The 13,616-nt window shown below is 43.6% G+C and overlaps 1 protein-coding gene across 2 annotated transcripts in view; it reads left to right on the top strand.

Moving 5' to 3' along the window:
- Positions 1-13,105, top strand: part of SCNN1B (sodium channel epithelial 1 beta subunit) — a 92,044-nt gene extending 78,939 nt beyond the window's left edge. The window contains exons 8-13 of one of the 2 annotated variants that reach the window (XM_027839472.1): positions 1,641-1,758; positions 4,049-4,124; positions 4,536-4,593; positions 5,980-6,041; positions 7,392-7,467; positions 8,213-13,105. In XM_027839472.1, coding sequence (XP_027695273.1) covers positions 1,641-1,758; positions 4,049-4,124; positions 4,536-4,593; positions 5,980-6,041; positions 7,392-7,467; positions 8,213-8,602 — 780 coding nt within the window. In that variant the 3' untranslated portion in view covers positions 8,603-13,105. The other variant, XM_027839473.1, reaches the window with a different exon arrangement.
- The last annotated feature ends 511 nt before the right edge of the window (positions 13,106-13,616 follow it).

Below are 13,616 nucleotides of genomic sequence, written 5' to 3'. Positions count from 1 at the left end.
AATATAAGTACATAAGAGTAGTATGAAAGATTTGAAAGAGAAAAGATCACTTCTAGCTGAGGTAATCAGAGAATTACTTCACCTTCACCTTCATGAAGGAGGTGGTACCTCAGCTGGACTTTGAAGGAAAGAAAGAAGTTCAAAAGGTAGAATTGTAGGAGGAGATCATTCCAGGCATGGGGCACAAGGTATACAAAGGCGTGGAGATGGTAAGAAAAGGCAGATTGATAAGAATCGTTTTCTCATATGTACCATTATTGCTCTTCTGTCTACGGATCTATCTTTCTGGACTGTAAGAATTTGGGTCCCCCATCTACCATCGAGACAACCAATTGGCTATCCCATTTGACTAGAATGCTAAGTAAGCAAAAGGGGTAAGTCTGGAAATCAGAGTCATATTGTAAAGGGCCTTGAATGCTAAACTGAAAGTTTTTATTCTTTCCTAAGAGATAGGGGCCATTGAAGGTTTTAGAGTAAGTGTTCTTAACCTTTTTGTGTGTCACAGACCTTTCTGGAAGCATCGTAAAGTCTATGGATCCATTTTCAGAATGTTTTTTAAAAAATTTTTCAATGAACTAGCATTTACTTTATCTCCCTCCAATCTTCCTTTTCACCCAGTGGGGGAAAAACTAAGAAAAAAGAAAAAAAAATCACCTTGTAACAGATATGCATAGTCAAGACAAAAAAAGAAAAAACAAAACCCACATTGGCCATGTCCAAAAATAGATGCCTTATTCTGCCCCCTGAGTCCATCACCTCTCTGTCAGGAGGTAAGTAGTGTTGTGTGCCATTGGTCCTTTGGAATATTGGTTGATCATTGCACTGATCAGAATCTTTTAAAGTTGTTTTTATGGTGTTGTTATAGTGTAAATTGTTTTCTCTTCACTTTGAATCAGTCCATATAAACCTTTTTTGGCTTCTCAGAAACCATCCCCTTCACCATTTCTTACAGAGCAATAGTATTCCATTATATTCATATGCCATAATTTTTTTTTTTAGCCATTCCCCAATTGATGGGCAAAGTAATGTTTTTTTTTTTGTTTTGGGGCGGGGTTGTTTTTGTTTTGTTTTTGGTTTTTTTTTTGGTGAGGCAATTGGGCTTAAGTGACTTGCCTAGGGTCTAATGTCTGAGGCCGGATTTGGACTTAGGTCCTCCTGACTCTAGGGTCGGTACTGTATCCATTTTGCCACCTAGCTGCCCCCAAAGTAATATTTTTAAATACATAAAATACAGCACATAGGATTACCAAGGAAACCAATTATATTGAAATTCAGTTATTAAAATATTTTAAGAGAGAAACAGAAATGTTGACATACCTAAGTTAAGAACCTTTGTTTTAGAATGAACGAGAGCATGATGTGGTCCTGCCTGTGCATAGTAAAATTAGCCTGACAGCAATATGGAGGACGGAATGGGAGCTGTAGAGATGAGATGCAGAGAGACCAGTTAGGAGGAAATGGCAGGGCACAATGAAGACCCAAACGTATTGGGAATAGGTGTAGAAAGGCTGATAAGTTAAGAGGAGCCCCACCAGAAGGGCTGTTTCTGAAATCAGGGTACAGGAAGGCTTTCTCCTGAACAGAGCTCACCTCAGGGAGGAATGGTTGGCCTTCATCCCCATCCTTGTCCCCTTCCTTAGGCCTGCCTTCGATCCTGCTTCCAAGAACACATGATTCAGAACTGCAACTGTGGTCACTACCTATACCCGCTTCCTGAAGGGAAGAAATACTGCAATAACCAAGACTTTCCTGACTGGGGTGAGTGTTTGAACCCTAGATGATACCTCTAGACCTGGTGTTTATAGACCTCCCCAACCCCCCACTCGCCCATGCCACCCACTCCCACTTAAGTAGCAACTGGGTCTCAGAGGCTTCCATGTCCTTAATTAGTGAAGGAGGTCCTTATGTTGATGCAAATTGATCAAATTGGAGCTCCAGTTCAATTCAGTTTCAAGTCAATTCAAAATACATGTACTATTTGCACTGTGCAAATATGTGCAATATGGAGGCTACAGAAGTGAATAAGACATTTTGACCCAGCCTCCTTACAGAAGAACTTACAAAATGAATAAAGAGAAGTAAGAAAGACTCGAATTCAACTTCCATCTCTGATACTTATTACCTTTTACCTTTAATGCCTTTCTTTTATTGCCAAGGCTATAGGCAAGATTCAGAAGATTAGTTCTCACCAGATTGTGGTGAAGCTCCTTTATCTAGTAATCAGATTTTACCTGTATTTCCAGGACAGAATCTAACAAATAAATATCCCAAGGGAAAGAAGCAATGAATTTCTATGTGGCTGTGTTATTGGGGGGGGGGCCTCCATGCCATAGATAATATTCCATTGTATTTATGAACCCATCTATATGGTTATTACTTCCAGTGATGTAAATTTCAGATTGTCCATCCCTGACCAAAACAAATTGTCAAAGGTATCAGGTTAAATGGTAATTGAACTCAGTCCATTTCTAAAACCAGTTTAATCTGGCTCTGGGTAGCCCTGGACCCTTTTTGGGGAAAGCAACTGGTTGTAAGGACATTCTGTATTGGAATCAGCAAACTAGTTTAAGCTGGATCCTGCCCCACCCCCAGGACCCAGCCTAGATTTCTCATATTGTAAATAACAGCCTCCTTCCTAGTCTTAAAACTGTTGTCACTGGGAGTTATCTAAGAAGCATGGGTGATAATTTGGAGTCCTGAAGACCTGGGTTTAAATCTCACAGTAGCTAGCTGTGTGACCTTGGGCGAGAAAATGAGCCTATCTCCTCATCTGTAAAATGGGGGTAATGGTATCTACCTCACAGACTGACTGTGAGGCTCACTGTAAACTTTAAAGCGCTATATAAATGTCACTTATTATTAGTCTCCCACAAGGTATCTAGCTGAGGTTTAAAGATCTTCATTAAGTTCAAATCCGGCCTCAGACACATGTAACAATTACTAGCTGTGTGACTTTGGACAAGTCACTTAACCCCAATTGCCTCAGGAAAAAAAAAAAGATCTTCATTAAGTAACAACCAGCTACCAAGGTGTCCAAGGGAGGTACTTTAACCAATTTCAATTTTAATTCAAAGTATCATTCCTGGAGGACCTGAGTTCAAATCCAGCCTCAGACACTTACTAGCTGTGTGACTCTGGGCAAGTTGCTTCACCTCTGTTGGCCTCAGTATCCCCTTCTATAAAATGGGGATAATAACAGCACCTACCTGGCAGGGTTGTTGCAAGGATAAAATGGGACACTTTTAAATATGCTTTGCAAACTTTAAAGAGCCATATAAATTGATAGCTATCATGCTAACAACTATTATTCATCAGGGACCTGTGTTGGGCAATGTGAAGGATATGGAGTCCTGATGGCCTTGATCTTTTGGGATTTGACATTCACGCTCCTGGCTTTCAAAATGGTTCAAGGCAGACTTCAGCTCACTGCCTTGCCACCAAATGTCCAGGCAGGGAATATTTAGCCCATGCTAGGTTCTTCAGTTCAGTGTTAACCACCTGTCAGTCCCTCTGCCCAATCCTTCCCATCAGTCCATCCATTAGCACAAAATTATTAAGTGCCTACTATGTTCCAGGCATGGTAGAGCAAAGCACTGGGGCTACAAAGACAAAAAAGAAAGAAATCCTCTGTGTGTGTGTGTGTGTGTGTGTGTGTGTGTGTGTATGCATGTATATGCATGTAATACATGCCCACATATACAGAATAAAATCAAAACAAACACAAGGGATTTAAGGAAGGAAGAGCCTAGTACAGGGGTGAAGAACCTGTGGGCTCGAAGCCACATGTGGCCTTCTAGGTCCTTGGGTGGGGCCTTTTGACTGAGTCTAAATTTTACAGAACAAATCCTTTTATTAAGAAGATTTGTTCTGTGAAGTTTGGATTCAAAGGGCTGCACTTGAGGACCTAGAGGGCCACATATGGCCTCAAGTCCGCAGGTATTCCCCACCCCTTTGGGGAGATCAGGAAAGGCTTTCTGTGGGAGGTAGTCCTAAGTCCTCCCCGTTTCTCCCTCATTACTCAACAATCCATTTGGTTTGTATCAAACAGCATACTGCTACTCGGCCCTCCGCATGAGTGTGCTCCAGAGAGAAAACTGCATCAGCCTGTGTAAGGAGTCCTGCAAGTGAGTACTGGAAGGGAAGGGTATCAGTGTGAGAGGAGGGGGCAAGACTTGGAAATGACTCCATTCCTATGTTAACGAAAGGACAGGAAGCATCTAACTTGGAAATTCCATTCAACAAGCATTTATTTTGTGCCTACTGTGTGCAGAGGATGGTATGAGGTGCTAGGAGAAATATAAAATTTAGATAATAGTCCCTGCCCTCATGGAGCTTATAGTCTAGTAAAAGGGAACATTCACAAATAATTATAATTACAAATAATACATTGCAAATGCATAAAAGAAGTATAAACAAAGTGTTGTCTGAGGACTGAGTTAGAGGGCGTGGGGGGACATGGAAACATTATTGACTGGAGGAAGGGGGAAGGATTGGAGAAAGCTTCCTGACTTCACCAGTGCCCTTGTTTCTTCCAGTGATACACAGTACAAGATGACTATCTCCATGGCTGACTGGCCATCTGAGGCCTCTGAGGTAAAGGAATTAGATTTGTTAGGCTCTGGTCTGACTCTGGCTGCCCCTCTCACTGGCCCCTAGGGTATCACTTAACCTTCTTAGTGTCTACTGATTTATAAGTGATAGTGATGCTCTTCAAGAAAGGTTTGAATAAAGCAATGAATGATAGGCCTTTTAGAGAAGCTGAGATTTGTTTTTGGTTTTATTTTGTTTTGTTTTGTTTTTAAGGGAGAAAACCACAGAAGTCAAAAGATGGGGAAAGGCTCAAGGGGGAAGATCGTTTAGTGCGTGTTTCTCTTTCTTCTCTCTCTTTTATTCATGCTATCTTTTGTTCTCTTTTTCTTTTTCTACCTTCATATATTCACACACACAGTGGAAATTATTGGGACATGTTGATGCATCTGCCCATCAATGGGTTAAACAGCTCTCATCTGGTCCCCTTAATCATCTCAGACAAGAAATAAGGAGGGGTAGCTAGGTGGCACAGTGGATAAAACTCCGGCCTTGGGGTCAGGAGGACCTGAGTTCAAATGTGACCTCAAGACACTTGACACTTACTAGCTATGTGACCCTGGGCAAGTCACTTAACCCCGATTGCCTCACCAAAAAAGCAAAAAAAAAAAAAAAAAAAGAAATAAGGAGGAGTAGATAGAGATATAACTCTTCATGACTTGATAGCTGGGTGATCTCATATCATTTCTCTTGCTGAGCATACCCCTCATTAAAGTTCCCTAGACCTGAAATTGGAGGCAGCTAAGTGGCTCGATGGATAGAGCACTGGCCCTGGAGTCAGGAAGACCTGAGTTCAAATACAGCCTCAGACACTTACTAGCTGTGTGACCCTGGGCAAGTCACTTACCCTCTGTTTGCCTTAATCCACTGGAGAAGGAAATGGCAAACCATTCCAGTATCTTTGCCAAGAAAACCCCATGGACAGTATTAGTGTGATATGGGATCACAAAGATTCAGTCATGACTGAACAGCAGCAACAAGACTTGTAATACTTTACTCCCTTACATCTCCATCTCTGTTTTCCTGACTTCCTTCAAGTTGAAGTTCAAATCCCACCTACTCCACAAAGACTTTCCTAGTGCCTCCCAGCTACTACTGCCTTTCCCTTCCATATTATCTTCCATCTACTCTGTATATGTCTTTTATCTACCCAGTTGTTGACATGGTCTCCCTCATTAAAATGTAAGCTCCTTGAGGGCAGGAACTTTATTTTTGCCTCTTTCTGTATCCCCATTGCTTAGCACAGTGGTTGGCACATAGTAAGCACTTAATTAAATGCTTGTCAACTGAATATTAAAAGGCCTGTGTCAGGGGCTCTATACACCCCAGCCACTGTAAATATTCTTGGAAGCACTTTGAGTTTGAGAGGAGTCATGCTGTCTTTGGTTTCAGGACTGGATTTTCCATGTGTTGTCTTACGAACGTGATAAAACCACCAACCTGACCATAGACAGGTAAGGACTCTTACTTTCAGGGAGGAATCCTAGGATCTTTGAAACTCCTGAAGGAAGGAGCTTCAAGGCAAAGTGTTACTTAAAGGTATCTGCCTGGAAATATCTCCTCTCCTGACCTTTCTTCATTACCTAAAATTCCTTCTGTTAGAATGATTCTTTTGCATTAAGGCAGTGTCTCCAGGAAACTCCCTTTAAAATACATATGTGTGAAGGGGATTGTGCTATAACACAATAGCAAGGGTTAGGTCATCACAATAGCTAGGATATTACCTTGGATGGAATTTTGAGTGTGGGGGCCATGGAACAGCTATAGATCACAGGTGGGTAGGCCTCAGTGGAAGACCATAGACCTCTAGGAGGCAGCCTGAGAACACTGGATCCTCAGAAAAGGGCTCAGCACAATAAGTAATTGAAGAGGGAGCGACCAAGGTTAATTTGGTCAGAGGCCAAGAGTCAGCTCTTAAAGGCGCTTTAGGGACCAGCCTCCTTTTTAGACACTGATCATTGCTAGAGCTGGGCCTTCTGCAGAACCTCAGCATTGTCAGGAAGCCAAGAACTGAGTCTGGTCCCATCAAAAGAGCCACCACAGGCCTCTGCACTGTGTGATACAAGCATGAAAGAAGGGTTTTGTAGTTTGTCACCCTCAGTTATCTGTTGGTATTTCTGACACTACAACTCTTGCACATCTATGGGAGAATGTCTGGTAGGTCCATCACTCCCTGTCCCAAGATTATGAAGAGGCTGTTCCCTATCCCTGTTCCTGAATTAGGGTAAGGCCATAATCACTGTTTCCTATCCCAGATGAAAGATCCGATTAAAGTTGAAATCAAACCCTAGAATCCACAGCTGATTTGATTAAATTGGTTCGAGGCTGATTTCTCCTCCAACACAGCTCCATGAGTTCCAAAGGATAAAAAAAAAGACAACTTTGGGCTGTAGGGAGGTCCAAAAAGAGGCTGGGAAGATGTATGTCATCCAGGAAGTGGTACCAGTAAGAGAAGGTTTATGTTTCAGACATGAAATCAAGGCAAGGAAGAAAGGTGTATGATGCCTAAGGCTCCAGGGATGGGCAGAGGCAACATGCTTGTTATCCTCGATGGGCACAACATCACACCTCCCTGCTGGGCATAGAGCAGACTGGGAGGAGCACACTATGGCAGTTAAGGGAGGGCCTCAGCATCTTTCTTCCTTTTTTAGCCCCTTCCCCAACCAATACCACCCTCATCCTCCTTTCTATATGGGACTTGACTATCTAAACCTTATCTAAAGGGAAAGGTCTTTCAACCTAGTCTCTTACCAAGCTTGTGGCCTGAGACCACTTAGTAGCCATGATCTCTCTCTTATCCACAGGAAAGGAATTGTCAAGCTCAATATTTACTTCCAAGAATTCAACTTCCGGACTTTCGCTGAGTCAGCAGCAAACAATGTGAGTTGTAAAGCCGTAAAACACTTCCCTTCCCTCCCCCCAGCTTCAGATTTCTTGATTTGTGGGGAGTCAAGAGACCCTGATGCCCCTAAGGGATCATAGTCATGGACGCCCCCTCCACCTGCCAGACTATTATTTTCCCAAGAAATCTTTTAGGGACAATAACCTGACCCTTTGTAACCTGACCCTCTCACTCCTCACATTTCCTTAATAGCTCCCAGGACAGGAAGAAAAGTGACGTAAGCTTCAGCCTTCCTGATTGGACTCCAGTCTATGAGTTAGGACCACATAGTCTGATCCCATCGTTTTACGGATGGGGAAACTGAGTCCCGGAGAAGTTAAATGACTTCAGTAAGCACACACAGAGTTCAAACCTAGTCCTTTGAAAGCCAAAGCTCTTTCTGCTACTCAAACTGCTACCCAGATACTGAGTTTGTAAGGAGAAGAAAGGTATACGTTAGACTTGGGCCTAAAAAGGGACAAGGATATAGTCTAGAAATCACCTGTAGACCATTCTCTGAGCCACATCGGGCCATTAAGCAGTCCTGGCCCTTCTTTCTCTCCCTTATACACTTCTCCCCAGGGACCCACAAAACATCTTGCTCTAAGCCTCTGCCAGGCCCTGTCCAGTGGGAGTTGTGGGGTAGAGAGACACCACTAACGTTTGGCAATGATCCCAAAGTGTTCTTAGGCTCCAGTGGGGTTCTATGGAGCCTTTATCTTCAGGCCACATCTTCTCCTCCAGGTGGTATGGTTACTCTCCAATCTGGGTGGCCAGTTTGGGTTCTGGATGGGCGGCTCAGTACTGTGCATCATCGAGTTTGGGGAGATCATCATTGACTGTATATGGATTACCATCATCAAGCTGGTGGCCTGGGCCAAGGGTCTGAAGCAGCGGCGGGCCCAAGCCCGCTATGAGGGTCCACCACCCACAGTGGCGGAGCTAGTGGAGGCCCACACCAACTTTGGCTTCCAGCACGACACCGAAAATAACAGCAACCCTCCTCCTGTACCCGAGGACTACCCAGATGACCAGAACCTGCCCATCCCCGGCACTCCACCTCCCAACTATGATTCCCTGCGCCTACAGCCCCTTGATGTCATTGAGTCAGATAGTGAAGGGGATGCCATCTAATCTCTTGGCTTTATCTTGCAATATCCTGTGGATAGTGGGTGAGGCCATAGTAATGGAAAAAGAAGAAAACAATTTCACATGTTCCACTTGGCACTTTTTCACTCTGCTTACAGTCTTCCCTCTGGCTAGACAGAAGACCAGGCCCATGGTCATTCCCTGAATGTCTTTACCCTGCTGCACAGCCTAGAATTCACCAGCTCTCTATTCATTCACTGCCTTCTTCCTTTGTTCCATTTCACTGGTCCCCAAACTAGGCTGAAATCCATGCTGATCTGAGGGAATGTGAGAGAGTGATCATTTTATAGAAGCCTCCTGACCTCTAGAGGAATAGCACCTGGCTCTGAGGAGTCAAGGAATTGATGGGATCATAGATTTAGAACTAGAAGCATCTTTAAAGGCCATCTAGTCCAACCATCTCATTTTACAGATGAGGAAACTGAGACCTTGGGAAGTTAAGTAATGCCTGAGGCCATAAAAGTAGTAAATGGCTTGGCTAGAATTTGGAGTCGGGTCCTCCTGACTCCTAATCCATTGTTCTTTCTATGACATCATCACAATCAGACTTCCGACCCTGACATTCCATGTGAGCTCAGATCTGGAGAAGAGCAAAGTAATCTAGACCCTAATCCTATGCTTTAGCATAACCTCAGTGTCCTGCCCTGTCAAACAGCCCTGGCCAGTGAGCCATCCTGTCATGAAAGACTCATCCCTAGATTAGAAGTACCCAGGCCAGGACCTAGAAGGCCCTGTGGGAAGACACTCATTCATTCCCTATTCTCTGAAGCCCTTTTCTACCTGCCAGGCTGTTATGTACCCCCAATAGGAGGCAGGACCTCTATTCCTATTCAGTAACTGAAAGGAGAAGATAGTTGAGTTATCCCATCACCTTCTGTGTGCTGTACCTCATCTGAGCACTTCTACCCAGGTTCCCAGAATCAGTTTTCTCTCCCACATCCAGTCACCTGTCAGTCTAGAGTCTGTGTACTATAAGATCAGTGTACTATATTGTGACAACTTGCTTATTCAGAATAAGAGTGATGATTTTTTTCTGTTTCTAAAGTGACTGGTAGCTATGCATTGGTTTAGTGAGTGTGTACGTGAGCTGTCAAGGGCCCTGATTTGGAGAACTTGGCGTGAGTGAAAACCCAGGGCTTGCAAGAACAGTTGAGTTTGTGCTTAGCAGAGCTAAGGACATTTCTTAGTTTCTGTCTCTATTTCTCTTTATCTCTCTCACTCTACCAATGCAGCTTAGCACCTACTGTGCAGTTTAGAATCTTAGAGTTGCCTGGAGCAATGGGAAGGTTGGGTGACATCAGGGGTAGGGTCATTAGCAGGACTTGAACTTGTTTTTTGTGGAGGCAATTGGAGTTAAGTCACACAGCTAGCAAGGGTCTGAGGTCAGTTTGAACTCAAGTCCTCCTAATTCCAAGGCTGATGGTCTATCCATTGAGCCACCTAGCTGCCCAATTAAAGCTAACTTTCAATCTACACCACAGTACCTTTCTCTCTTTTCTAATGGGTGGGTGAAACACACACACACACACAATAACTAATACTTTGTCCTGTGCCCTAGCCAATGTTCATTGACAGTCCACTCCCAAAAGGATTTTCCAGAACAGTACCTAAGACTGAGAATGCTAAGGTACTTCCTGGACTGCTTCATCCATACAGCTCCCTGAAGGCCAAAACTGTTCAGCAAGGGGCACAGGGATTCTTAAGTGCTATAAAGTTCCCTTCATGAGGCTTACAATTCTACGATTCAGGGATCGCCCCTGGGGGAAAAATATTGTCCCAAGAAATCTTTTAGGGCCAATAACCTGACCCTTTGTAACCTGACCCTCTCACTCCTCACATTTCCCTAATAGCTCCCAGGGCAGGAAGAAAAGTGACTTAAGCTTCAGCCTTCCTGATTGGGCTCCATTTTATAGCGTTTGCTTTCCTGCCGGTATATACCAGTTAATCTCTCCTGGAAACAAACACACATCTCCCATAAAGTGCCTGGCTAGAGGGGTGCGCCCGTACTTCCCTGTCCCCTCCATCATCACTGATACAAACACCAGCTGGCATGACCCAAATACATCGCTTGAAGGTGAGCAATAAAGGACAGCTCCAGGTAGAAAGGGCCAACTGGGAGCTACTCTTCCCTGTTGGGCAGTATGGTCCAGAACATGCCACCTAGGCCCTGCTCTCCTCCCAACATCACAGGCTAGTTGATCTCCAATTATCCATCTGTGGTCAGAACTACCTTGCCCTTTCCCCAGAGGTCTAACTAAGGGAGGGGCCACATCAGAGCTTAGTCCTAGGGCAGAAAATTAAAAGGATGTGGCAGCACTTATCCCAAGGTGTACTTCTCCCCCTTTCCTCAATCAGCAGAAAGCTTATGCCAGGGTCTTCTTCCTCCCCCATGACAGAAACCTCTTAGAGTTTCAGGGAGCACATATTTCCCTAGCAGCTTTATGCCTAGCCCACATCACATTGCCAGTAGCAACACTGTCCATTTCCCCCCTCTTAACAGAAGCCAGTACTTAAATAATTTAAGAAACTCTGGTGTCTCCAGTACAGGCTTCCTTCCCCAACCTCCAGCTTGAATCCCAAGTGAGCTTTCCCAACCTCTTGCCCCAGGCACAGAAATTGCTAGTTAGAGCTCTGCTTTTCCCTTCTTCCCACCCAGCCTCAGAGTTGAGGAGGCTTTAGTGAGGGGAGGTGATAATAAAAAGTACTTTGCACACACATACACATACACACACACACACACACACACACACACACACACGCACACAAATTATCTTCCATGGCCAAAGACAACTAACAAACTTACCTCTACCCTAGCCAGACGTCTCTCAAAAGTGTGTCATTCATCATCATCATCACCACCACTGACCACCATCGCCACCATCTTGTGTTGACAAGGAGTATTCTACTTTTCCAAGCATTGTTGTATCTATCATCTCACTTGGTCTTCCACAACTTTGTTAGGCAGGGATGGGATCATTATCCCACTCACTGAAAAGATGCCCCAAGTCACATATTAGTGGCTGGGGTCAGGACTAGGGCACAGATCTCCCAGCTATGAAAATATGGATGGTTTGGGGCAAACCCACCTCCTGCTAATAGTGGATGGGTACCATCACTGAATATATGGAACAGGACATTGTCCTAATTATTACCTAAACTCATTGAACAGAAGAGACTTGCCTCATTCACAATGGGGATGAGACTGGCTCCCACCTTCTGCTTGAGTCACAGTATCAGGAGTAGAGCTAACTTGGGGATGAGAAAGGTATGGGACTTTAGGAAAATGACTTCCTGAGGTTCACTGTGTCTATGAAGGCATGCCCTTAGGCTCATTGGTTACAGAAAACAAAGTTTTGATTAAGTATAGAAATGATGTTGTCACACTGTTAGTCTAAGAAGAATCCAGTCACATCCAGAGATGAGGGTCTAGAGGTGTGAGGTAGGGTGGGGGGAAATCTCTGATAGAAAGTTGAGGCTCTGGATGATGACCCCAGTGAGAAAGAGTCAAAAAGAGGGTAGGTTAAGGAAAAAGAAAGAACCCAATTTGAGAGGGATGGGGACAGCAGCAAAAGAAGTAGGACAGGCCACAATGGAAGCTTTAAAAGCAGTTTTAAAAGGTTAAGAGAAGAGAGAAAGCTTAGAGAGGACGAGCCTAAGATGTGCTGATCAAGGAGGAAGGCATAGCTCAAGGAAACTGAGGAAAGAATATCCTGAGGACCATAGATTTAGGGGTAAAAGGAATCTTACCCTTACTTTTCATCAGACCCAGCCATCTCATTTAACAGAGGAGGAAACAAGACTAGAGAGATTAAGTGACTTGCCCAAAGTCTCATAGAGCCAGGATTTGAACCCAGTTATATGACTCCTTCCACAGCACCACACTGGCTGTAGGGCAAGGGATTCTTAATTTGTGGTCTTTGAACTTGTTTTTTTCATATTTTGATGATGATAGTTCAAGGTAATTGGTTTCCTTGGTGTTCCTATGTATTTTATTTTAAGCACTTAGACTATTCTGAGAGGGGGGTCCATAGGCCCCCTTGGACTGCCAAAGGCATCCATGACATACAAAAAGCTAAGAACTCTTGGGAATTTCTGCTAGGAAAACACTAAGGTCAAATTGTTGGGTCTAGTGGCTCCATAGAATTTTGACCTGAAGCCACAGAATGATTTGAGGCTGATCCAGAAAGAAAAGGACCTAACTTCGCTAAGAATAAAAGTTGCTGAGAAGTAGTCTGTGTTTAGGAAGTAGAAGGATAAACCAACAGGGATGAACAGTGAGCCCCAAGTGTCAGGCTAATCCCACAGCCCATAGATAAAAGGGGAATGAAAACTAAGGGAGAACCTAAGAGAGATCAATTAATGCTTTAAATCTAATTAAAGCCAAGAGAGAGACAAGCATGATGGTGTGAACTTCTAATTTGCTAAATCTGTATATATAATCTGTTCCTTGAGATTCTCTCTCACTGTAATAAAGAAATTTGCACATTACTGTGGTTGATTGTTTTCTGTACTTCAGGGGTGCTGGGGACATTGTGTGGTGGTGAGAAAGACACTACACAAGAAAAGAGCCCATGATGCCAGGCCACAGCCCTTGGAAAAGAAATGCCCCTTCCCCATTGATTTCCAGGTGGTGGCAGCAGTCAATTAACTAGGGAAAACATCACTAGATTTCTGTTCAAAGGCTGCTTCAGGAATGTTATATTTTTTTTTCCACCAAAAATCTGAAAATTCAATCATTAATTATTTTTTTCAGTCAAAGACAAGGTTTATGAGAACATCCGTCATACTGGGCAGACTCTTAAGAAGTCTGAACATTAGTGAGCTATTGGCTAGATTCTAAGAATCTGAGCCTCAATCATTAATTAAACCACCGTTTATTAACCACCCACTATGTACAAGTCATTGCATTAAATTCTGGAGAAACAAAGACAAAAACAAACCATGAGAGGTAGAAAGGGTCTTCTAGTCCAATCCTATCTTTTTGCATATAAGGAAACTG

Source organism: Vombatus ursinus, unplaced genomic scaffold, assembly GCF_900497805.2.
Source record: "Vombatus ursinus unplaced genomic scaffold, bare-nosed wombat genome assembly UNPS02014832.1, whole genome shotgun sequence".
NCBI lineage: Eukaryota > Metazoa > Chordata > Mammalia > Diprotodontia > Vombatidae > Vombatus > Vombatus ursinus.
The sequence above is the reverse complement of the archived record's forward strand: the minus strand, read 5'-3'. Positions and strand labels throughout refer to the sequence as shown.